Here is a 23,357-nt window from a genome sequence, read left to right as displayed (position 1 = left end):
ACAGTTTGATTCAAATCAAAGCAAATGTTTTAATGATAAACCTTTATTTGTTACCTTTTCTAGAATTAGATAAAATAAAACCACAATTACAAAGTGTATTATATCATTCTCTTTTAAATAGAAGCAGCCAAAAGCGTTGTACACTCAAAGCAAAATAAAAAAAAATAAAAAAAAATAAAATTAAGCCATGTACTTTGTTAAAATAAAAAAATACATTTCCAGTTTTATTAAGAATTGATCATTTTTAATGTGTAGAACAGTGCAAAAGTTTTAGGCACGTTTGTGTTTTTGTATCAATCTGGTTTTCAGCAGTTTTTCTTAATATTTCACTACAAAAAAAAAAAACCCATACAAACAAACAAATAGACATCAAATTTAGTCAAGCATCTCTTGATAAATTTGAGAAAATGACACTCCTTCATGGCCAGCCCCGCAGACCCTTGATTGGACTGTGTGGAATAGAAAATGAATGAATGAATAAATCAATCAATCATCACATACTGAATTCTAAATGGTGACCCTCCCTTCTTCTGTGTATTGACCTTTGTCCTTCCTATTCCTCCGTCTTGTCCAATTTGTTAAACTACAAAATGTTATTTGCGTTATCCATATCTGTACGAGTAAAACTCAGTTATTCAAAGATGAATAAACACAATTTTTAAAAAAGTCCAGCATGATTTCATTAAGACAGTAAACCAGGGATAACAATCAACAGATAAAGCCCCTTTCACACCAGGCCTGCTTCGAGTTGCATCATGCGGCGTCACGATGTTGTCAAGTTGATGCAACCTAACGCCACAATACCATGAGGGACGCAAACGGCGATGCGAAACGGACGCAAAAAATTAAACGTTTAATTTTTTTCAGCATTGAGCACAGGACGCAGAAGGAAGTAGTTTTCTCGCAAGTTGAGGCAACTTAACTGTGCTTAACGTGACTGGATGCCACACCCACACAATATAACGTTACCCAACGCCAATTTATGATTCCTGCTGTGCCCCATTGTTGCCGACCTATAAATCAGGCAGGATTGTTGTCAAAATTTTTATACCATGTACACAATGCAGTAAAACTATACCACTCAAAGAGCACATGTGAACAATTAAAAGAAAAAAAAATGCTCATTCCAGCCTGGCTGCAGCTCCTCTCACTCCCCTCCTCAAGTTCTCTCACGATTGTGTTAAATAAAGTCCATTAAGTCCTGCTCACAAACTGATTGCCAGTGACAGGACATGTCCACATCCAGTATAAAATTCCTCACGGAGGACATATCCATTTCCACTCACGGATGGACATGGAAAAAATATGAGAATATATAAACTAGCATAGAAATCAGAGTGCAGACCTGCTCATTTTACAGTCTGGCTGCAGCTCCTTGGTGCTCTCACCTCCTCAAGCTCCCCCACTGCGCGACGCGCAACTGACGCAGACATTCCTGCGTCATTAGAGACGCAGCATACGCAACATGAAGCAGGCCCGGTGTGAAAGGGGCTTAAGAAATAATTACTATGTTTCTGTAAAATGTAACAGAGTTCACCAATTGGAATACAGCTTTAAAGTGACAGTGTGTAGGATTTAAGGGTGTTTATTGGCAGAAATGAACATTCATAACCAGCTAATCATTTGTGAATAATTACCTGTAACAATGAATCGATGTGTTTTCATGAGCTTAGAATGAACTTTCATGTTTACATGGAAACAGACCTCCTCACTTAGGCTGCCATGTTGCTCCACCATGTTGATAAGGTAGCCCAGAGGGGACATTCTTATGCTGTCTTTTGCTTTTTGCAATATGGCTGGAAGACTGAATAAAAAATAAGAATCTGTGGTTGCTCCCTTACTCAAGCAGCCGATGCCATAAGGCACTCTGCAACCTCACCACTAGATGGCAGTAAATCCTACACACTGTTACTTTAAAGGTAAACATTATTTTGTTTAGTTTTTAATGTTTAGCACCCTGTGTTGTAACTTATTTGACATTTATGTGCATATCATTATTATTACTGCAGTTTTTCATATTATTGTGCCTAAGATTTTTGCACAGTACTGACAATGCCCAGCGTGTTTGTTCTGTTAACTCAACAGCATGCACAAGAACACATGTTCTAAAGTGTTATCAAAAAGAACGTCATACAGCTTTTCAACTACAGGCAGGATCTGAAAAGTGTACTTTCAAAAATTAGAATCCATTTCCTGGGAGATATTCATGTTGGGGAGCCAGAGAGGATAAAGTTGGAAGTGAGAACATCTTATTCTGCTCAGGCACGTCGATCTGTGGTTTTTCGCTTAAATCTAAAAGAGACAAACAGAAAGAAGTGCAAACTGAAACCAAGTACAATTAATGTTTCGTGTTTGTTTTATTCCACACCTCATTTTAATACCTTCATCAGCTCCTTTATCTTGAGAAGAACAGATATCTTCTTGCTCATCTGAGCCCAAATCTTCAATCAGAACCTGGTCGAGGAGCTTCCTGCTTTGCAACTCTTTGTAAGTTGTCTCATCACTGGAAGGAACTGAAGAAGGATCAGGATGTTCTTCTGGAACAAGAGGTTGGGATAGTGTTTGGACTGGAACAGTGTCCAGAGCTGGAGCTGTTATTGACTCTTGGCTTGGAGTTGGGATCGTATCTACAGCTTTGTCGGGAGACGGAACGAGAACTAAGGCTGAAACTGGCACTGGAGCCAGGGTAGGTGGGGCCTGAGATGTTAGAGTAGCAGTGAGAACAGGACTTTGGACGGATGGAAGCACAGGTTCATCAAGAGCCAAGGCAGGCGCTGGTTGTGATGTGAGTGTGTCAGACCCAAAAGCAGATCCTGACATTTGAGCTGGGATGACCTCTGCAGGTTCTGGCAGCACCTCTACAACAACAGCTTCTTGAAACGGTGTTGGTTCTTCCTGACTGAAAGAACTCTCCGGCACAAACTTGGCCTTCCGGGGCCTCCCTCTTGTTCTGCTCTTCCCCACAGCTCTTGACCTTTTCCTCATACTCTCCACCCTGAAATAATACAGTCTGTAATCAGTCCATAAGAGTTTACAGTGATGCAGGTCTATGTGACAGTTTGTAAAAAGTACAAAGTCTTTGACCTGGAAGTGGGCGACAGCAAAACAGAGCAACCTTTGCTTTTCTCTTGCTCCATATTCAATATAAACCAGAGGAGTGATAAGCAAGCGAAGTGCTGATAATATTTACACTGTACAACATGTTTCATGCAAACTGTGATGAAGCATCTTTGTAAAACTGACAGTTATCCAAAAGTATCTGTCCCAGACTCTACAAGTAGCTGTTTTATTTTTCTATAAATTTACCCAAAAACCCACTGGTTAGTCTCCTTCTCTTCTGCTTCAGCTTTTCTCTTCCTGAGAAGGTCTCTGTCCCGTAATCGGCGGTGGATCCCACCTGCGCAAGAGAAGCCAAGAGGAACCAGATTAATAAGTGCAGAATACCATCAAACTTTACTATTAACAGCCTAGAATGGTTAAAGCAAACATCCGGTTTCATAACGCTATGATTTCAAAAATCTGAAATTTAAGTAGGGACATTTACATTACTTTTCCATATCGTCTTATTTTTACATCTCAAGTCTCAAATGCATAATTGGATTGTGACGTGCATGAAGGCAAAACTTGATTTAAAAAGCAGAAAAGATCCTTTTGTTGTTGGTTTTAACTGACCTTCATCTTCATTGGGGTTTTGGCTTTCAGGCGCCTCCGTCTCTTTTTGCAATGGCTCCTCCATTCTGCCTTCTGCAATGAATGAAAGAGGGAAAGTAGGAAAATGCAGAACGTCTGTTTTCTATTCCCACCCCTAAGTGAATTATCTGGTTAACCATTAGCGTAGCGCTGGGAGAGTTTTAGCAGCTTTTCTCTTATCATATTTGCAAAGCCGGAGGAGTTGGCACAGCACCCATACAAAAAAAAAAAAAAAGGCGTGCAGAATGTTGTGTGTGGGCAGTTTGTGAAAGAACAAGTAGAGTAATGGAGGGAAAACATGCACTTGTTGAAGCGTCATAATGCAAAAGTCATGCACATGAAATGCGTGCATGCATGTGCAAATCAGACATGATACTGAATCTTAAATATTGCTGTAGCTAAGCAGCAAACAGCAAAAGATATCAGATGTCTAAATTGGCTGTAGGTGCATGTTTTTTTAGATTCTAGTTCAAAATTCCTGACATGCATACATCAATAAACATGAACAAACTTAGTTTGATCTTCTTTTCTTTTGCATGTGTATGATATAGTGCGGGAAAAGCACAGTGTTACAGTAATTGTCATAGTGAACAAGCTTAGACTCCTCCGTTGACTGTATGATATGGTGAGATGGGACATACCCGTCTTATCTGGGAGATGAAGTGTCGCTCAGTGTGGGGCGTGTTCTCAATCTTCTCACAGCACATTGAACCTTGATATGCATGGTTGAGCTTCTCTGAGAATGATGCTGCATAACAGAGCAAATAACATAAAGGCCAACTTCCAGTAAGCAGGTACACGTGTCAAAAATAAAGGTTGTTTAGCTGTATAAATGTTTCATTTGTTACATCAGCACTATCAAGCAGTAGTCTCAAACGCACACTCACACGCAACTCATTAGAGGTATCGAAGTGGCGAAAGTCCCTGTGCAGCAAATTTTGCAGAGTAAAATGTACTCTGTCAGGATAACATTTGGTCCCAGTCCAAATAGAGTTAAATACACTCTATTATAGAGTGAAATCAGCTCTAAGGTCTTGTCAAATCATGTTTTTCAACTCCAATAAGAGTCATTCACAGCATAATAGAGATGATTTTACCCTGTGATAGAACTGATTAACCACTGTGATAAGTTTATTTGTACTGGGACCAAATGTTATCCTGGCAGAGTACACTTTACTCTGCAAAATTTACTGTGTGGCATTTAAGAGACCATTTAAAAGTTCCATAGTTTATCATATTGACAAGATGGTTTGACAGACAGACGGACAGACTGTACAGATCACAACAATACCTCTTGTGGTTGAGGATTAATACTTATTCCTGTGCAACATTTTGTCAATGGTGGCAAACTTTTTTTTGCACCCTTCCTTAAAAAAAAGCAACTACACGATTACCCAAACTTGAATATAGAAATTCAAAGCCAGACTGAAGCTCACGCCGCTTTAGTTTAAACAGTGCCACCACCTGCATTTCAGCTCAGTACACTGTGCAGAGATAAACACTAAGCAGTTGGGCCTTAACAGAGTTTTACACTCTCTGAATGCCCTCCGGTTTATTTACTAACATGTTTGGAAAAATGCAACAAGAATTTTGACAAAGATGTGTCAAAATTTACTGTAATGTCCTATATACAAGTGCACATTGTATGCAAACAAAGAAATGTATTAGGGCTGGGACGATACACTAACTTCCTGATAAAACACATATCACGATACGAAAGTGCCGAAGCGATACAGATCACGATTGTTAAGAAATGTGATTCTGCATGTATAGCAATTTGATATTACAATATATATTGATTTAATTCATTTTGTTTATTTATTTTGGTGCTGTTTAACACAAGAGCATGGGGCAAAAGTTAAATAATACAGTTAACACTTTATATCATAAATCATATTTACAAAAACAATACACATTTTTGAAGCTTGTTTTTTTCAGAGAACTATACTGCATATTTGCTAAATATTTTAAATGCCTTTTCAAATGGTGCCTGCCTGCGAGTGCATCTTTTACAACCCCCGATTTGGCTGCATAAAAAGTGACATTATTTTAAGGTTAGGTGATGCGAATTAGTATATCTCAATGTCTGTCATGGCGCATCAGGCAGGTGAAGTCTTCTTGTTATCTTATTTTATTTTTATAGTGCTCAGCATAAAAATTCTGACACCAAGTCTGTAGTGGGCCGCTGAGCGAAGCGGTGAAGTTTCTAGCCAGGAAACTTGGCCACAGTAGGCCCAGACTCGCCACTTTGGCCTAACCCGAGTTCACGTTTTTCACAAATTGCTAACATATCTAAACTGCTACACATACAAACAAAGACTTGCCCATATCCTTATTTTTTTTTCCATTCTCTGCCTGCCACTGCTCAAAGTACACATTCCTAAGTACTCAATTTCCTCTCAGGAGAAACTTCTCATGGTCTACCTTTATTTTCACCCTTGTGTCTATTTGAAACTTAGGCGATGTCAAATACTCAGATTAGGTCTACAACTAATACATTGCACTCTGCTGAATGACAGTGGTACTAGATTCTTTCCATCTTGTTCATAAGCAATAGAATTTAAATTATATAAATTATGGACTTTAAAAAAATCAGTTAGTACGTTGTTTGTATAAATAACGTAATATCGCGAGTACTGATTATTTTCTCACCCCTAAAACTGATAATGTGCCTAAGACATCACCAGCCACAAGCTACTGTCTTATGTGCTTCATCAGACACCATTGTGTTGGAGAACACATTAGCTGAAGTGGAGCATACCTCCCTCTCTCACTTATTTTGTCAAGAGCTAAATTTTAGTTCCAATCCACACATCTGGCTTTGCAGTGCATCTTCCTTGTCTGGGAAGCACTCAGTGATAAGCACAGAGGTGAAGGTCACATGAACAGAACTTTCCATTGTTCAAGTTTCAACAAAACCTGATAAACAATCACACATTCAAACTACCTGCTGAGCAAAAAGACCACAAACTGCAAGTCTTAAAAACCAACAACGGACTCCCTGTAGCAATGCAAATTTTTCCAGGTACTCTCAGCAGACACTCGTACACACCCCTGCTGTGACACAACAGAATTCAAGAATTCAAGCTGTTGAAACGTCAAAGTGGATATTACAGTGCCATCTTCTGGTGCATATTCTCAAGTACTCAACAGTAATTTAGAAAGGCAGTGCATTAGCAGCCAAACAAATGGTAATGTGGCCTGCAGAATGTAGTGTCAAGGCCCTGTGAATTTTTTTTTATTTTATGTCTAGGCATCACAGTATAACCTCAATCTATCATCATACCCTGAATTTTACAATGCTGCAAAATATTATTTCAAGTTTTAGATAAGTTTACATTGTTTTATAAACAAATTTAACTGAAGTCACCAGGGTTCTGCCTGAGGGATCTGGTGCCTGAGGAAGTAATGAGGTGGGGGTGGGCATATTACCAACCACATGCATTTACAAATGGTCTCTTCACAGACATCCAACCAAAGAAAAGAACAGGACTTGAACAGAAAATAACTACTGTGAAATCAATCAAAATTCACCATTTAAGTGAAATGGTAAATGGACAGCATTTTGTATAGCGCTTTCCCATCTGCATCAGATGCTCAAAGTGGAGCTGAGATTCTATATGTCACTTTAACATCTGTTTGCAGTGAATTTATAACCTAAAACAGATTTATATACTGCATAGGCTCAATCATCAGACTGACATTAAAGACTAAAGTGTGTGATTATTAAACACACAAACACAATATAGGTGTAGTTAATTTATAAATAAATTGGTCTTAATATTTTTTGTTTTTGTTGTTGTAAGCAGGATTTGCCCATTTTTAATCCACCTCAATTTCCTAAAACCAAACTGATTTTCATTAAATTTGAAGAGGTGATGGGTGAGCTAAGAAAGAACAGATTTTTAGTCATCTTTTCCCCTTTCCTCAAAATTGCATGATAATACTATATATTAGTGTTCATATTTGTAGACGTCAAGGTTAAAATGGTAACCAGTTACGCTTCGGCAGAAGTATATGCTCTGAGTGCCCCCCAGGTTTATCATTATATAGCATTTTGAAAGGAAAATAATTACAAATGTCCTTTTATCTTTAGTACTGTATTAAAGTAATAAACAAGCAAAACGTTCTACGACACCAACCATCCTCTTTAAAAATCTCCAAATCAGTCCAAAGTATTCAAACATCACAAAAGATGTAGAAACAATCTATGTTTCTACATCTTCTACAGTGGATATATAATACATGTATACTTTTGGAATTTTGCATTTTAATTTATTTCAATAAATAAATAAATAAATAGGGCAGCACGGTGGATTAGTGGTTAGCACTGTTGCCTCACAGTGAGAAGGTCGTGGGTTCAATTCCCGTGGTCTTTCTGTGTGGAGTTTGCATGTTCTCCCCGTGTTTGCGTGGGTTTCCTCCCACGTCCAAAGACGTGCGGGTTAGGTGGATTGGGATCTTTAAATTGTCCTTAGGTGTGCGTGTGGGTGTGTCTGTGTTTGTTTGTCTATTTGTGGCCCTGCGACAGACTGGCGTCCTGTCCTGGGTGTACCCCGCCTCACGCCCTATGACTGCTGGGATAGGCTCCATCCCCCCCGCGACCCTTAACTGGACAAAGTGGTAGAAGATGAATGAATGAATGAAAAAATAAATAAATAAATAAAATTCTGGCTGCTTTAACTCAAATTTCTAAAATTAATCACTTTAAACTAATACTGAAAGTGTAATGACTAAATCAGCACTTTTAAAGCTGGCTTTCTTTAGACAAGTCAATACATGAACACTTTCAAGTCACTGAATACTATCAGACTTTATTTATATCAATCGCGAAGAAATGCAAACAGTATGGTACTGGATGGTAAATCTGCCTGGAATAGGCACTTCTCACAAACTGACCATGGACCAACTAGACTACTGAGGGAAGCCACCAAGACACTCATGACAACTCTGAAGGAGTTCCAGGCTTTTTGGTTGTGTTTGGAGAGATGCACCAGGCAACATTTAACTGTTGCATCACCAGTCACAGCTTCATGGTGGAGTGGAACACAAAAGTACTTTGGTACAAAAACAAACAAACAAACAAACCCCAGATTCAATTAAATTTATACAGCACCAAATCACAACAGAAGTCAACCCAAGTTACCACACATGAGCCAGGGTTAAACCTCACCCACCCAATCAGCAAACATGTTGGCAACAGTGATAAGGGGGAAAAACTCCCTCAGGTGATTTAATTTATTATGTGTAATTATCACCATCATCATAAGAAGAAACCTTAAGCAGACCAGACTCATTGGGGGAGTAACCAACTGCTTTAGCCATACTCATGAAATAAAACAAAATGAGACCAAATTACCAGTACATACCATAATCGAAATGTTGTGGCCAAACAACCATACATAATGCAATGTTTACAATGACAGAGGCCTGAAAAGACAACCAGGAGGCAAAAACCAGAGTAGTCAATTTGCGATTACACTGACGTCAGATCAGTCGTCACCAAAGTTCAGACACTATACCACTCCAAATGCCTCACAAATTACACCACATCCCACAAGCACAGGTCTGCTGTGAAACATTTTGCAAAACATCCAAGTGGTTTAACTTCTGACCTTCACCTGGATAACAGAGAACCTACACATTTATCCCACAAGCACTTTCTGCTTCTTGATTGCTGATTTCAATATTTACTTTACTTTAACAGATCAACTACAGTGATTTGGAAATGTTCATGCATCCATGCCTTTATTTTTTGAAAGAAAACTGAGTATTCAAGTGATGATTTTATCTGTGCAATGCAAGTACCCATACTTATGCATTTCATTATTTTAGCACTGATGTTTATTTAAAGCTACAATGTATAAGATTGAGTGCCATGTAGTGGTGAGGTGTAAGACTACATTATGCCATCCCCAGTCACAGTTTTGCTTCTTTACATTTTCATTTCTTTGCTGATGAAGATTCACAGTCCCTTGACCCCTCTTGTGATTAGCCACAACATGGTGTATTGTCCACCTTTTGACAAAACTAAGATTTCTCAAACTTTTCAGCCCACCTTATCAACAAGTACCCGATATGGGAGCAACCACTGATTCATCTTTTATTTGTCAGTCTTTCAGCCATGTTGCAAAACATTAAAGGCTAAGTAAGCATGTGCATTTTGGGCTACTGTACCAACATGACAGCTTCTGTGACAAGGCCCGCTCTCATGTAGGGTTCAGTGAAACATTGATTTTGTTTCAGATAATTATACACAAATGAATATTATACACAAGGCTAACAAACACGCCTAAATCCTACACACTAGTTTTAATTTATGCTACGCTGTCACAGTAAGTTTAGGAATTTGAATATAGAGAAGCATGATTTATTTTAGTTTTTATATATATATATATATATATATATATATATATATAAATGGTACAAAGAAATTGACATGTATAACTTCTAATGGCCCTGGAGACTTTCTGTATCTACTTCAAGATGTTATAACAGGTATTTAACTTTATTTGTAAACCTATATTTATCAGTCTCCAAACTTTATGCTACTGTGTAACCAGAGTTTTAAAAAATGATTTCAAGTTTGATGCAGATTTTTTTTTTTTTCTTTTACACATTTGCTATTTCATCTCCATTTGGCTGTTTTGATTTCCCCCAAAACGATTTTATTTTCCAACTTAGAAAATTTGTAGAAATCTACAGAAAAAAAAGGCTTACACCACCCTTGCAGGAATAAATTGCAGCACAGCGTCATGCTATGTGACTGCAATGCCTTTTTTTAAGCAGGCGATGGGCGTTTCTGAATGCAGATGGCGCTGTTGAGCATATATTTTGTTTCAGTCCCGGTTCCCTCCATGGTTTCTCCTCTCCCCGACTAACTTAGCGTTTGCCTCAGTTCATTATACAGTCCTATATTCTCCCTCCATTAAGGCATCTCTTGTCTTTGCACTGAAGATCCCACCAGAAGCCGAGAGAAAAGTTTCACTTTTCCGGGGCAAGATGGAGATGCAGAAGAGGATCACCTTGGAGCTAAGAAACAGGCCACCGTCTGATGTGAGTCGTGCTTTTTAAAACCAGTCCTTAGTTTTCTGGCTAACGCTGCTAAGCTAGCCTGCTACTTTTTCCCCCCCATTTGCTTTGCCGAGTGACCCGTGTGGCTAGCGTTATGGTGACCACATGGGCTTTTGATCTTTCTAGCTTGTAATAGGGTGAAAGACGCTCGCACAACAATGCGATTCGTTTATTCCTGTTGTGGTTTGGGCGTACAAGGCACATCGAGACGAGAAAAGCTACTCAGTCGTTACTTTGAAACGGTGATTCCTCATCTTAGCTGCTCAATTATTGCGGCGCTTTAACCGCTTCGTAGCCTCCGCGGTGCACACGCACGATTCAGATCCACACTTCAACACACGATTGGGAAACTTCTTTTTACGCTGATTTGGGGGAAAAATTCGCTTCCTGCGACGCGTTTGTTTTATACAGACATCGGAAGCCATGTTTAGCGGCAGCACAAGTGCTCAAAGCTTGCGCTTTATTTTAAAATAATTAACGTCACATAGTCCAACTGCGAGATGTTGGTGCTAAAATTACTTTTTTTTGGAGGGGGCGATTCTCTATAAACGAACTACCATCGCTCACATGTGACCGCTTCAGGAGCTCAGACAGAACAGCGACAAAAAAAAAAAAAAAAAAATCGGCGATCACTTGTACATCGGTTAATGTTATGGTCGTGGTATCGATCTTTTCAAAATAAAGCGTGTGTCGCGCCGATCGCCTCGGATTTGTTGCCATTTTCTTGGAAGTTTAAAAGCACGCCCGTCAAAGCCTTAAAATGGCTAACTGGCGCCCGTGCACGGTAGCCGCACGTTGTCCCCCCACACATCAAAATCAAAAACGTCTAGTTGTGGAAAAACGTTGCAACATTTTGTATGTAAGTCGAGCCGATCGTGTTGGAAACACGCACACACACACCGCTAAGTTGGTGTGTATTTGTTCCCGCCATATTACTCCCGTCGGCCAGATCAAACAGGATGTGCGTGATACTTCGAAACCGCACACAAAACAAGCTATGTTGTTATGTCGCTATTAAAGCCAAAAGTCGAGGTTGTTTGGCTAAAAACACGGTGTACATTAAAGAAAAGAAACAGGCAGTCGATACACGCCGCGCACCGTGCGTGGGCAGCCGAAGGAGGAAAGAAAAAAAAAAAAGCCCCGCCATGCTTCTTAACTCGCGTGAAATAAAATGTTCTTTTTGGAGGCGATGGGGAAAAGAACAAATACTTTAAACAAAGTGAAAGCGGCGACGTTGCTGCGGGTCGGAGCCGCGTTTCCGCTGTCGGAGCGTCGGCGGAGCTGCGTACTGTGTCGGAGGAGTCGCCATGTTGTCACTCTGTCGTCTTTGAAGCTGTGGGAGAAACCAACCGTCTCCATCTTTGTTTTTTCACCCAATTTCCCTTCTCGAATGTTTTTCCTTCGACCTGAGAAAAAAAACGATGCAGTAACCCCCTGCGATAAAACCTGGCAATATCACCCGTTCACTCGACGATATTCCTCTTCCCTCATGAAAGCTGGTGTTAGTTTAAAAATAAAAAGAGAGAATAAAGAAACGCTAAGAGTGTATTGTCGGCTTGGTTTCCGCTGGCTAATGGCGGGCGCGGAGCTGCCGCTCGCGCTGCACGGCGGCGTTTAAAAGGGGCAACGGCTAGCCTGTAGCCAGCTAGCTCACCAAAAAATCGTTGCATTTCTCATTAGTGACCGTGTCTCAGAAACAACGGGCTCCTGCCGCCGCCACGTAAATTAAATACACGCACGCTGAAAGGAGCCGTTTTAGGCGGAGGCACCGTGTCCATTTTACTGCTTTTAATTGAGAAATTCCCATCTTTGGCGTTTGGCAACAACTTTTTTCGACACGTTTTTTTTTTTTTTTCTGAACGCCGAATTGCGCAACCAGTTGTTTTGTTTTTAACTCAAACTAACCCCGCCTTCAATGTTGTTTTTCTGATGTTTATATATATATGTATATATATATATATATATATATATATATATATATATATATATATATATATATATATATAAGCATTTTAAAGTTCCCTTTAATGACTTTATAAAGGGTTATTCATTGGTTGTGCAAAATGGGTTTGTTTAGATTTGTTTGGGAAGATAAAATATGGGATTTTTACATGGCCTCAAATAAATAAATCACTTTGTTGGGTTTATTTATCCCTTTCAATTAACAGCAAGTATAGGATTAGGCATAATTGTAGGTAGTAAATTGAAAATAAATGGAACCCAAAACCCTCACAAGTTTTCCTCATCTGCTATAGAAACCGTCTCCAATGACAAGGCACAGGATATTGTAAAATACATGGCGTTAAACGTGAGGACGGAGCGAGGGACCAAGAGCTTGTTAATCTTAATAAGATATGACTTTACAGCCGTATTGAATTTGGGGGCGACAACGAAATGCCGTTGTTTAGCAGGACTATCGGAAAGACAGTTAAAGTGAGAGGACAATACCCAGTAGTCACATTGTCATTTTGGAATTGTGTTCTGTAGACACTTGGAAAAGTTCCACGGGTAATGTGAAAAAATGACTCAATATTCATCTCTAAAATTTTGGGCTCTCATGGAGCTCCTAATTTAATCATCACCCGCAGGTGTTTTTTTGAAGAGTGGGTTTGATGTTCAAGTGGGTTGGTTGAATTTTGCCATCTATACAGTGCCTTGACAACACCCAGTCAACTCATAAGCGGGTAAAGAGGTGCGGTGTGGGCAAAAATGGTGTGACCTGGGTAGGACGAATGAAGCCTGAATATGACCAGCTATCTCACAGTTACCAGGATAACTAAGGCTAAACAGCTAGATAAGATGTGTTTGGGTGATTAATGTGTATTTTTACAGACTGGCAAGTGGCTCTTTTAACTGGTAGATTGGATGCTGTAATTAAAAACTATGACCAAGGTTGGGTAGGATTACTTTGAAATGTAATCCAAAAATAATCAGATTACAAGTAATCCAAATGTATGTACATACATACATGTAATCCACATGTATTCTTTCAAATTAATTCTACCCAACCTTGACTATGACTGGTATATACTGTGTGTTCTAGTTGTACTTTGAGGTCAGAGTTTCCCAATTATACCCAACAGGAACTTCCCCTGAAGTCAGACTTCCAAATCCTCAAATTGTTCTACACCCACATACCCCGAGTTCACAATCCGAGATGGCTGCTCCAAACAGTTATGGGCTGTGGTATTTTTTTATGCGTGAAGTACCTTGTAATGTGTTGTTGATCAATTGATACTGCTAATATCGAGTAACACATTAGATGCTGCTAACAGCGATGAGTGGCTACACTGCCCTTCAAACCAAGCAGTGAATTAAACCACTAATTTAACTCCTTTGTCATCTGTGCCCTTCCATGACATCTCTTTGGTGGATGGCATATTTCTGCTTGTGATATGGGGGATTTTGCCCTGCCTGCCATGTTGCAAAACAACAAAACAATCCCAACACAGCGATGGCTAGGAATCTGAACTCTACTGATTTATTATAAGTACTGTTTCACTTTTTGAAATTAATTCTGTTTTCTATTTTTTAGGTACGAGAACTTGTCCTCGACAACTGTCGGTCACTTGAAGGGAAAATTGAAGGCCTCACAGCAGAGTATGTCAACCTGGAGTTCCTCAGTTTAATAAATGTGGGCTTAATCTCAGTTTCCAACCTGCCTAAACTAGGAAAACTCAAAAAGGTACAATGTTGTTTTGCCTTCACATTTCAAAGTACAGACTGGATTCCAAGTCATGTCATCTGAATTTACGGTTCCACCTCCTGTCTTTCAGTTGGAGCTGAGCGACAACAGAATCAGTGGTGGCCTTGATGTTTTAGCAGAGAAATTACCCAACCTTACACATCTAAACCTGAGTGGCAACAAATTGAAAGACATCAGCACGTTGGAACCATTGGTATGTGCTTCCACATTTTGTAGAACCATTTTGAAGAAACTCTTAAATACAGTGTGCCTATGTAGAAAATGTCAACATTTTATCTTGGTGCAAACATTACGCTCGTCGGGGCTGGGTGCTGACGATATGTGTAAATATTCTTGTTGTGCGACTGAACTACAATGCAGGTACCATAACCTCGGACATGTAGCAATTACTGATATGAATTGGATAAACCAAAGATGAGAGAACATCGATACACAGACCTGTGTATCGGTCTAAATGTTGTATAAACCAGTCGATGAATCATTTTAACCTTATAATTCGGTTGAGTTAAGCTGTTATGATTTTTTTTCCCTTGTTTTCAACCTCTCATAAAAGTTCAAAGGTTGGCACAAGAATTTCATGTGACTGGTCACAAGAATGTTAATTTTGCCAGTTAAAAACAAATTACATGTCCAATAGTGGTCGACATTATAACTCTTAAATGTGCCTGTTTGAACAGTTTATCTTTTGTTAATGCGGTCATGCCAGTTTGAAATGGGAAAGTTGTGCTGTTGACAACCATACTCTCACGAGCACCGCTAGCTTAGCTTATGGCAAGCTAAAAGTGGATGCCCTCGTTTTGGCCAAACTACTATACAGTTTTTGTGTATTCTGTGTTAGTATGCGCCTGCGGCTGACGTGTTTGATGAATTCCTGCGCAAAAAGTAGTTCCCAAATAATTGTGATGTATTCTCTAAAATTTACCAGTAATAAAATTATAAAGATAACTGAAGTTTTAAGAGTGGCCATAATAAATATTTATGAAACAAAGTTTTGGAGCAACTTCACCTGTTATCGCTCAAGCACATTGTAAACATTGACACGATGGAGTTTGATGCTACTGTATGTGATGCTGCCCCCAGTGGTGAGCAAAAGGTGAGCACAGGCTATGCCACTGTTCTGTAGCACGCGAGTAGCAACATGAAGAGGGTTCATGAAATATGTGCTTGAAGGCACACAAATATCACTTTATACTTATTTTGGCTAACTTACAATGGAAAATGAATGTCAACATTAAGCAAAGAGTTATATCAGGTGGATTCACTTGGAATCAATTTGTATAGATTTATTCCATAATATAAAGTATCGTTCCTGAATGCACACCCCTCATAACATCATCCATAAATGAGGTGCATACCTTTTCCTCCTTCGCCTCTTTATACAGTAAAGGCTGGGCACTCCTCCAAGATATGAGGTTACATATAGTGCAGCAGATAAGTGAATATTTACAGAGGAATCCTTAAAATGGTGATGCAAGCACCACATCTGGCACAAATACTCCTTAAGGTGCACTGACACTGATTCACGCACTTGCATGACCTGTGTTGTGCAGGAAAGTTGTCTTTTAACGGGTGCAGACTGAATGTGAGAGGGGCGCGGCGCGTGCAATTGCGCAAAGAGAATTTTGAAATGTTCAAAAAATCCTTCACCCATAAATGTTGTGCTACGTGGCGCGATCTGCTCGCCTACACGACATGCAGCTCATCAAGTGGAGTAAAGAAGAAGTGAACAGAGCGGGTGGCTGCGTCAGTGGATCGCATCAGAGTGCAGCTCCTCTGAATGATTATAAGGAAATGTTAAATCTATCACAAACATACTTTAACAGCTGCAGGCAAGAAGGAAAGAACATGCAACTGTTTTACCAAGCCATGACAATGTAAACATGACAAATAATTACCTTTTTTAGAGGGCTCCAAATGCTTTTTCCAGCTCATTCTGTGCGCTGGAGTGGTCCTCTGTGATTCAGGAAGCAATTAGAGCTGTTTTCAACAGACAACTTGCAGAGAAAATTATTAATCCGCTACAAAATAATTATTGTACATACACAGCGTCCAGCACAGAGCATGTGGCAGGCGGTGGAACAAAGCACGGCGTCCAGCTGGGATCACAGCGGGTGGGATCACGACGATGTGCGTGCAGCTAGTGTCAGTGTGCCTTGAGACATTACTCTTTGAAAAAGCAGTGTTCACTTGAATTTTAAAGAGGTGGTCAGGTAGGGGTCAACTGAAGAATTACACAGGGGTAAAAATCTAAAAATGCTCCAATCATATTGAAAGGAATTCCATATTCTTTGTCTGATAATAAAGATTTCAAAAAGGTATAGTTTGGACCATCTGTGACTGAATTGTATGGAGTTACTGGGTAAAAAAAAGCAGAAAATGGTGAGAAATGTCAGTTTCAGTTTGTACAGGAGTCAGCAGTTAAAAGTTAATAATAACCAATAATTTGCACCACTTTTTACCAAAACTGGAGCAAATTATTGGTTGAGCTAATAGGATTAATAAGTGAAACAGTTTTGACTGTGTTGAGTGCTTAGTCTGCAAAGTACAGGTTAAAGAATGTTCTATGAGATGTGATATATGTGACTCCGTAACATGATAACTAAGCATGACACATGATGCAAACTGTTCCTTTTTAAAACCTTATTAACGCATCCAATAATTTGCATTCTGTTTTTTTTTTGTTTTTTTTTTTCCAAAATTAGAGCAACTTTAATTTTTGACCCGTGTACAAACTGAAATTGACCTTTGTCCCAATTCTTGCTGTTTTCACCCATAACTCCATAACATTCAGTCACAGATAGTCCAAACTATACATTTTTGGAATCTCGGTGATCAAACAAACAAGGTGATATAATTTTCAATATGATTGGAGCATCCTTTAATCTTGACCCCTGTGTAATTCTTCAGTTGACCCCTACCTGGCTGCTGATTGAATATTCAATTGGACACCCTGCCTTTTGAAAAGGGTAATAATGTCTAAAGTGTATTTGGGCCAAATTTGGTGCTTGCATCACCTTTTGAAGATTTTTTTTTTTTTTTCTTCCAGTTATCTGCTGCACTAATAATAGAATGCTGCTCCATAATGTTTGCAGTATGCTTGAAGTCGGGGGTGGGGGGGCTTCCATGATGCCAAATCTTACAAAGGGCATTTGTCAGAATCATTTCTCATTGTCCAGGTTTTAACACCAAAGTGCACCCACATTTTGTACCATGGGTGCCCCTGAAATAATGTTGGAAGTGATCATTGCTGGGAGCAATCAACCTACTGGGCCTACAGCAACATCCACAGTAGCGGAGGTCATGGTGATCACAGGGATTCAAGGGAAATTAGACATTTAGCAATGTTGAAGGTGGTTTCGATGACATCTAGTGGTATGGTTTCATGTTGCAGCCTATCCAGTGGCCTGTTGGAGTATCATTTATGTTTACATATTATATAAAGACGTGTATCTTTACTAAAATAAGGAAACAGTGCTGTTGTACTGTGACAGCAGTTACCAATTCTGAACTGCAACTGGATTAAACATATGACTGGCGTTAGAAAGTAAGCTAAAATGACCAAACTTGAACCGACAAAAACATGTTCACGGTATAGTTTCTACAAGCTTTTCAGTAATGTCAGCTTACTTGTCCGATAAGGTAAAAATCAACTCTGGGTCAGAGGTACCCTCCATCTATCTGTTGCTGTGCTGGTGTTGATCCATGTTTTCATTTGACCTGGGTCTTATTCCTGTTCGTCCTGATGGGCTTCTGCAGATAAAACCTTTCTTTGTTTCTTAGTATTACTTGGAGTGTGTATGTTCTGCTTGGAGTTGCAAGTTTGTTGGTGTTAGCCAAATCGTTTTTTTTTTTCTACATAAACTTTGTTGGCTCCTTGATACAAGAAAATCTTGTCTGGAGCACAGGAGCTTGCGCAAGTACCAGCCTTTGAAAACCAAGGTGGTCATCCAACCTGGTATCCATTAGGAGAACGTAATTGGATGGGCTGCAATATGAAACGTTATCACTAGATGTCATTAAATCCACATTCAACACTATTAAATGCCCCCAGTCCTAACCGCCATTCTGGAAGGGTGCTACAAACTTCTGGCCAAGACACCATGCAAATGACTTTATCTTAAATGGCTTAGGGTTAACATTGACTTGTCTGACATGCTTTAAAAGTTTGGAAACTTGGACAATACTTCAGCTTCACAGCTCTGCACTCTTCTGGAAGTCTTGAATTCCAACATAGTCCAGGTACTAAACATTTTGTGAAAACATGAGGTTTTGACAAATGTGTGGTGGTACAATACACATCACTGGGTGTTGCATTCTGTCCAGACTGGCAGATTGTTTCATTAAGTGCCACATTGTGATGCAGCAGTAGTCTCTTCACGCTGTCTTACTGTGGTTGATCAACAGAAAAAGTTGGACCACCTGAAGAGTTTGGACCTGTTCAACTGTGAAGTGACAAACCTGAATGACTACAGGGAGAGTGTGTTCAAGCTGCTGTCTCAGCTCCACTTCCTGGATGGTTATGACATCATGGACAGGGAAGCCTCCGACTCTGATGGAGATATGGACGGAGAGGGTGGGGAAGACGATGACGATGAGGAAGGTAAGACGTAAGACGTCAGTATCTCAGAGGTCTGAGCTTTAGTCCAGCGTAGCTGCTCTTATGTCCCCATGGGCTCACTGATGCACTTTGACAAATAAGAAGCTGCTTAAATCAAGACAGCTGTCAGTGTCAGAAATAATGACATGTTAAATACCAAACTTTGGTTTCACAGAGGGTTCATCTTGTGTTTTTTCTTGCAGAGGGAGAGGAGGAGGAAGATGAGGATGGAGAGGAGGAGGACTTTGATGAAGAGGATGATGAGGAGGAAGATGAAGAGGAGGTAGAAGGGGAAGAAGATGAGGAGGTCGTCAGCGGAGAAGATGAGGTGAAAAATATGTGTCTATTTGACACGGCTTACTTGTGCTTTTTTCCTCAGTATTTTTCTTATTAACAACACTGTATAACATTAAGTTGTCTTTTTCCTCAAGGAGGAAGATTTTGGTCAGGATGCCGAAGAGGAAGATGATGAGGATGAAGATGAAGAAGGTGTGTGTGTGTGTGTGTGTGTATGTATGTATGTGTATATATATATATATAAAGTGTCAAATCTGGCTTCAGAAAGTATAAACCCTCCCATGTGTTGCTTCTACCTGTGCACCTAAAACAGGTGACCTCAATAATTAGCTCATCCACCTGCCCTAAGAGCTGAACTAATTACAATCAGCTGGTTTATTGGGAAGATGGAACAAATATGTTGCTGGACTTTTACTTTCTGAAGCTGGATTTGACACTGTGTGTGTGTGTGTGTGTGTGTGTGTGTGTGTGTGTGTGTGTGTGTGTGTGTGTGTGTGTGTGTGTGTGTGTGTGTGTGTGTGTGTGTGTGTGTGTGTGTGTGTGTGTGTGTGTGTGTGTGTGTGTGTGTGTGTAAAATCATGCAACACTCATATTTCCTGATAAATGCTTAGCGATTTTTATTTTTTTTTTATTGTGCTCATATTTTAAAATCAGGTCAGTTATGATTTATTTATTTATTGTAGTAGAAAGGTGTATAAAGTAAGATAGGATCAACTTTATTGATCCCACAACTGGGAAAATCACTTGTGCACATTGAAACCCATTCGATCCACCATTACAGTATGGTTTGATCTAAGTTGTCCTTTCTAAAGTCAGGTGATGTTGTGGCACTGGTAACCAGCTACAGCCAATAATTCTTAAAAAGAAAAAAAAAACTGGGTGGGGACTCGCCAAATTACAATTGGCCATTAATATGGTACTAAACGCAAACTGGAAATTGCTATTAGTATGACACCCGTTGTTACTTAAATTATCAACTTGGCGATCCGTGCACAACCCTAACCTTAATCCTAAATTTTGAGCTTGGAATTCATCAGTTACCTCCTGTTCAAGTTTGTTGCCATCTCCCATATAATCGAAGTAGTTTTTTATTGGATGCCGTACTAAAAGAAGGAATACGGTACGATACTAATTTCCATTTTCATAAAAAATTAACATTTCAAGTTTTGATGCATCAGTTGACTGAAAAAGCAACATGATTTATCCTGTGTAATATCCTATCAACGTGTCTGCCACCTGCTGGTTGGTTAGTGGGTGCTTGATAAATTATGGAAAATTACAAATAGCTGTAACATGCACATAGTTCGTCTGCCTCCTGCTAAACATTGGCCACATCATATGCTCATTGCTATGCTCCACCCAACTAACAAGTTAAACTAGCACCCACTAGCCGGTTAAGTGCAACAGAAAAGATGTCCAATACAGGATGGTAAAGTAAAACCACAATTAATGAATGTAATTGAGGATGGTCACTGACTGCTTTGAAAGAAATATTTCAAAAACTTTGTGTATTTGTCCTCTCTAGTGTTGAACTAAAACAACTGAATGAATGGTGACAGTCAGCTTGTGATTCTGTATAAGGCGCTCGTTACAAAACTGTCATCTACTGTACAAATATTAGTCGTATCTTTCAAAAATATGTCATGAAGAAGAAAAAACTGTATAAGCTGCATTCATTTTTGAAACATGGCACTACTGCTTCATGCAACATGAAGCAAAATGATTTAATTGGAGCATTATTGATAATACAGTAGAGTGAGTAAAAGCTAAGGGACAATTTAATGTTATTTTACGAGACACAAAAAAACTTGAGAGTAAGCAATTTCTTGTCATCGGACAAAAATTTCAAAGAGCTGTGCATGTTTACCTCACTAAAAGTAAATAAATATTTAATTGATTATACATAACATAGTTAGCCTTACCTTAGCCTAGCAGTCATCCTTGTTCTTGAGTACCAAGTAGTATGAAGATTATTCAGTGTTTATTCAAGATAATATGAAGGTGAGTCCGTCTCTTTAGTCAAGAGCACGGTCTTTCAGTTTGAGAGCATTATTTATTAATTTCGCCCATTTCCTCAGACCCAGCACTTCCTCCTCTTTCAGATCTTGTTTTATGGCAGTTAGTACCCAGCTTAATAGTCCATTATTGCTGCTTTCTGCTCTGGAGTATGGATCAGACAGTATTCCATTCAGATCAGCATACAGGAGCACCTTGTGGCCAAACATGGTAATGCAGGTGTTTTACTTTTTACACTTAAGCCACAGGATTAGCCAACTTAATTGAATTTATTTATATAGGACCAAATCACAATATAAGTTGCTCCGGGGCACTTCACAGTAACTTCTAACCTTGCCAGTCCACCTGAGCAAGCATGTAGGCAACAGTGGTAAGGAAAAACACAACCATTGTTTTTTTTGAGGGAGAAACCTCAAGCAGACAGACTCAGAGGAGGGATCTACTTCTTAGGCAATTGTAACAGTAACAGAGATGAAATAAACAAAGTACAGCAAAGAACTGTCAAAATGCAAAACAGGAAAAAACAAACAAAGGTTGAGTTATCATTTTGTTGGAATTGTCCACACCAGTACCCTGACAGAGTTGTGGATGATTACTCGGCTGCGTCTTCAGTCAGTTCCATTCGGCAGGGGTACATTTGAAACATTAAATGTCAAACAGCACCACAACGAGGCAAATCGTGTCGCTTAAGGTGCATGACTGAATATCTTACATCGACTGCTCAATCTGTGCAAATGTAGAACTTTTCTTTCAGATTTGTTTTAATTTAAATGATTTGCATCCCCAGATAAATAAAAGCCCAGAGTCGAGTTGCTGTGTTGGTGCTCGTTTCTCTTTCAGTTTGTTGTAACTTGGTCTTTTTCTATGCTCATGTTCTGCCTCATTACTGTACGTGAATATGACACTTTTTGTGTGTGTGTGACCCACAGAAGCAGAAGCTTCTAAAAGTCAGAAGAGAAAGCGTGACCCAGAGGACGAAGATGAGGACGATGATGATTAGGAGCAAAACTGAAAACAAGAGCCTACCGAGTTCCCCTCCCTCCCCTCACAAACCCAACGTCCGCCCTTCTACAACTCGCACCGCCTCTGCAATCCGCGTCTACTCCCCCAGCTCTGAGCTCTTCTATGGGGCAAGACTGTACCGGTTGGGTGGGCCGAGTGGAGCTGCCCCCTTTTCTCCCCCACAGAACTGAGAGCCACTCCCCTGATCCCACCACCTTGAGGTTCTCAGGCAGCCCACCACTCAGCATTCCACAATTTCACCATCAACTCCCTTGTTATGTATTCCTGTGTGAGGACTTTGGGACTGGTAACTAGTTTTGGGTCTGTGCTTTTAATATTTTGTTTGAAAAAATTTTTTTGTTGTTGGGCTTATTTCTCATTTTTGTCCTTTTCACCCCCCTCCTTGTTCCTTATCCATCCCACCCCCCCAATAAAATTATTGCTATAGCAGCCGTGCAACCAGTGAGCCATGATTTTTAGTGTGGCCACCTGTTGCACAAATCAAGGTTGTAGCTACATTTTTACTTTCTGTATGACAAAAAACAACTTTGTAAATAAAATGTTAACATTTTGTGCTTTTCTTGCTCCCCCACCTTCCAGTTGTCCCAAAATTAAGGAGTGAAACAATCATGTTTTGTCATTACACACTGAATCTTTTCTTTCTTTTCTTTGCACTGATTTTCTACAGTAGCTTGCTGTTGTGGTCTCAGCTTCCCCATGTACTCTGTAGTACAGGCATCAACAAGTGGTGGCCTACGAGTTTGTTGAGTGTTTTGTGGCTCCAACTGAATGTACAGTGTTTGAGCAAATGACTCTTTTCCATAGTTCTCTAACCTGGTGGATATTCCACAGAGACAATTAAGAAATACAGGATAACAGAAAGTGCAGTTTGACTTAATCTAGTCAGTGTGTCCTGATTTAATATATGTCATATTGGCCAAGCCAGGTTGAGGTGGTGAGACTAGGTCGAGAAAA

General features: G+C 39.6%; 2 protein-coding genes across 9 annotated transcripts; one reads left to right on the top strand and one right to left on the bottom strand.

The window, feature by feature from the left end:
- Nucleotides 1-32: 32 nt before the first annotated feature.
- On the bottom strand, nt 33-12,686 carry hemgn (hemogen). Of its 6 annotated transcripts, none has more exons than XM_034188491.1 (6): nt 12,419-12,686; nt 3,828-4,438; nt 3,673-3,744; nt 3,307-3,397; nt 2,382-2,995; nt 33-2,292 (listed from the first exon to the last, which is right to left on the bottom strand). In XM_034188491.1, the coding sequence occupies exons 2-6, from the start codon at nt 3,988-3,990 to the stop codon at nt 2,180-2,182; spliced, it is 1,053 nt and encodes a 350-aa protein (XP_034044382.1). In that variant the 5' UTR covers nt 3,991-4,438; nt 12,419-12,686; the 3' UTR covers nt 33-2,179. The 6 variants fall into 6 exon arrangements, with proteins under 6 accessions (XP_034044382.1, XP_034044387.1, XP_034044381.1 ...); XM_034188496.1 differs by having other exon boundaries at nt 4,332-4,438; XM_034188490.1 differs by lacking the exon at nt 12,419-12,686 and adding an exon at nt 12,054-12,369.
- Nucleotides 10,615-22,729, top strand: anp32b (acidic (leucine-rich) nuclear phosphoprotein 32 family, member B). 3 transcript variants are annotated; one of them, XM_034188497.1, is made up of 8 exons: nt 10,615-10,746; nt 14,300-14,449; nt 14,541-14,663; nt 18,875-19,070; nt 19,271-19,395; nt 19,499-19,556; nt 19,735-19,737; nt 22,310-22,729. In XM_034188497.1, exons 1-8 carry the CDS (start codon nt 10,693-10,695, stop codon nt 22,378-22,380), a joined length of 780 nt encoding a protein of 259 aa, XP_034044388.1. In that variant the 5' UTR covers nt 10,615-10,692; the 3' UTR covers nt 22,381-22,729. The 3 variants fall into 3 exon arrangements, with proteins under 3 accessions (XP_034044388.1, XP_034044390.1, XP_034044389.1); XM_034188499.1 differs by lacking the exon at nt 19,735-19,737 and adding an exon at nt 20,928-20,930 and having other exon boundaries at nt 22,310-22,389; XM_034188498.1 differs by lacking the exon at nt 19,735-19,737.
- The last annotated feature ends 628 nt before the right edge of the window (nt 22,730-23,357 follow it).

The sequence above is a fragment of the Thalassophryne amazonica genome, chromosome 15 (assembly GCF_902500255.1).
Source record: "Thalassophryne amazonica chromosome 15, fThaAma1.1, whole genome shotgun sequence".
NCBI lineage: Eukaryota > Metazoa > Chordata > Actinopteri > Batrachoidiformes > Batrachoididae > Thalassophryne > Thalassophryne amazonica.
Note: the sequence above shows the minus strand (reverse complement) of the source record. Positions and strands in the feature narration are given on the sequence as shown.

What these genes read in the sequence shown, in the direction of transcription:
- hemgn (XM_034188491.1), bottom strand. Translation starts at nt 3,990, where the DNA reads ATGTTTTCCCTCCATTACTCTACTTGTTCTTTCACAAACTGCCCACAC. An exon ending in CTCCCAGCGCTACGCTAATG is followed by an intron (nt 3,745 to 3,827) that starts GTTAACCAGATA and finishes CATTCATTGCAG; the next exon opens with AAGGCAGAATGGAGGAGCCA. An exon ending in ACTAACCAGTGGGTTTTTGG is followed by an intron (nt 2,996 to 3,306) that starts GTAAATTTATAG and finishes GTATTATTTCAG; the next exon opens with GGTGGAGAGTATGAGGAAAA.
- anp32b (XM_034188497.1), top strand. Translation starts at nt 10,693, where the DNA reads ATGGAGATGCAGAAGAGGATCACCTTGGAGCTAAGAAACAGGCCACCG. An exon ending in GAAACAGGCCACCGTCTGAT is followed by an intron (nt 10,747 to 14,299) that starts GTGAGTCGTGCT and finishes TCTATTTTTTAG; the next exon opens with GTACGAGAACTTGTCCTCGA. An exon ending in TCAGCACGTTGGAACCATTG is followed by an intron (nt 14,664 to 18,874) that starts GTATGTGCTTCC and finishes GTTGATCAACAG; the next exon opens with AAAAAGTTGGACCACCTGAA.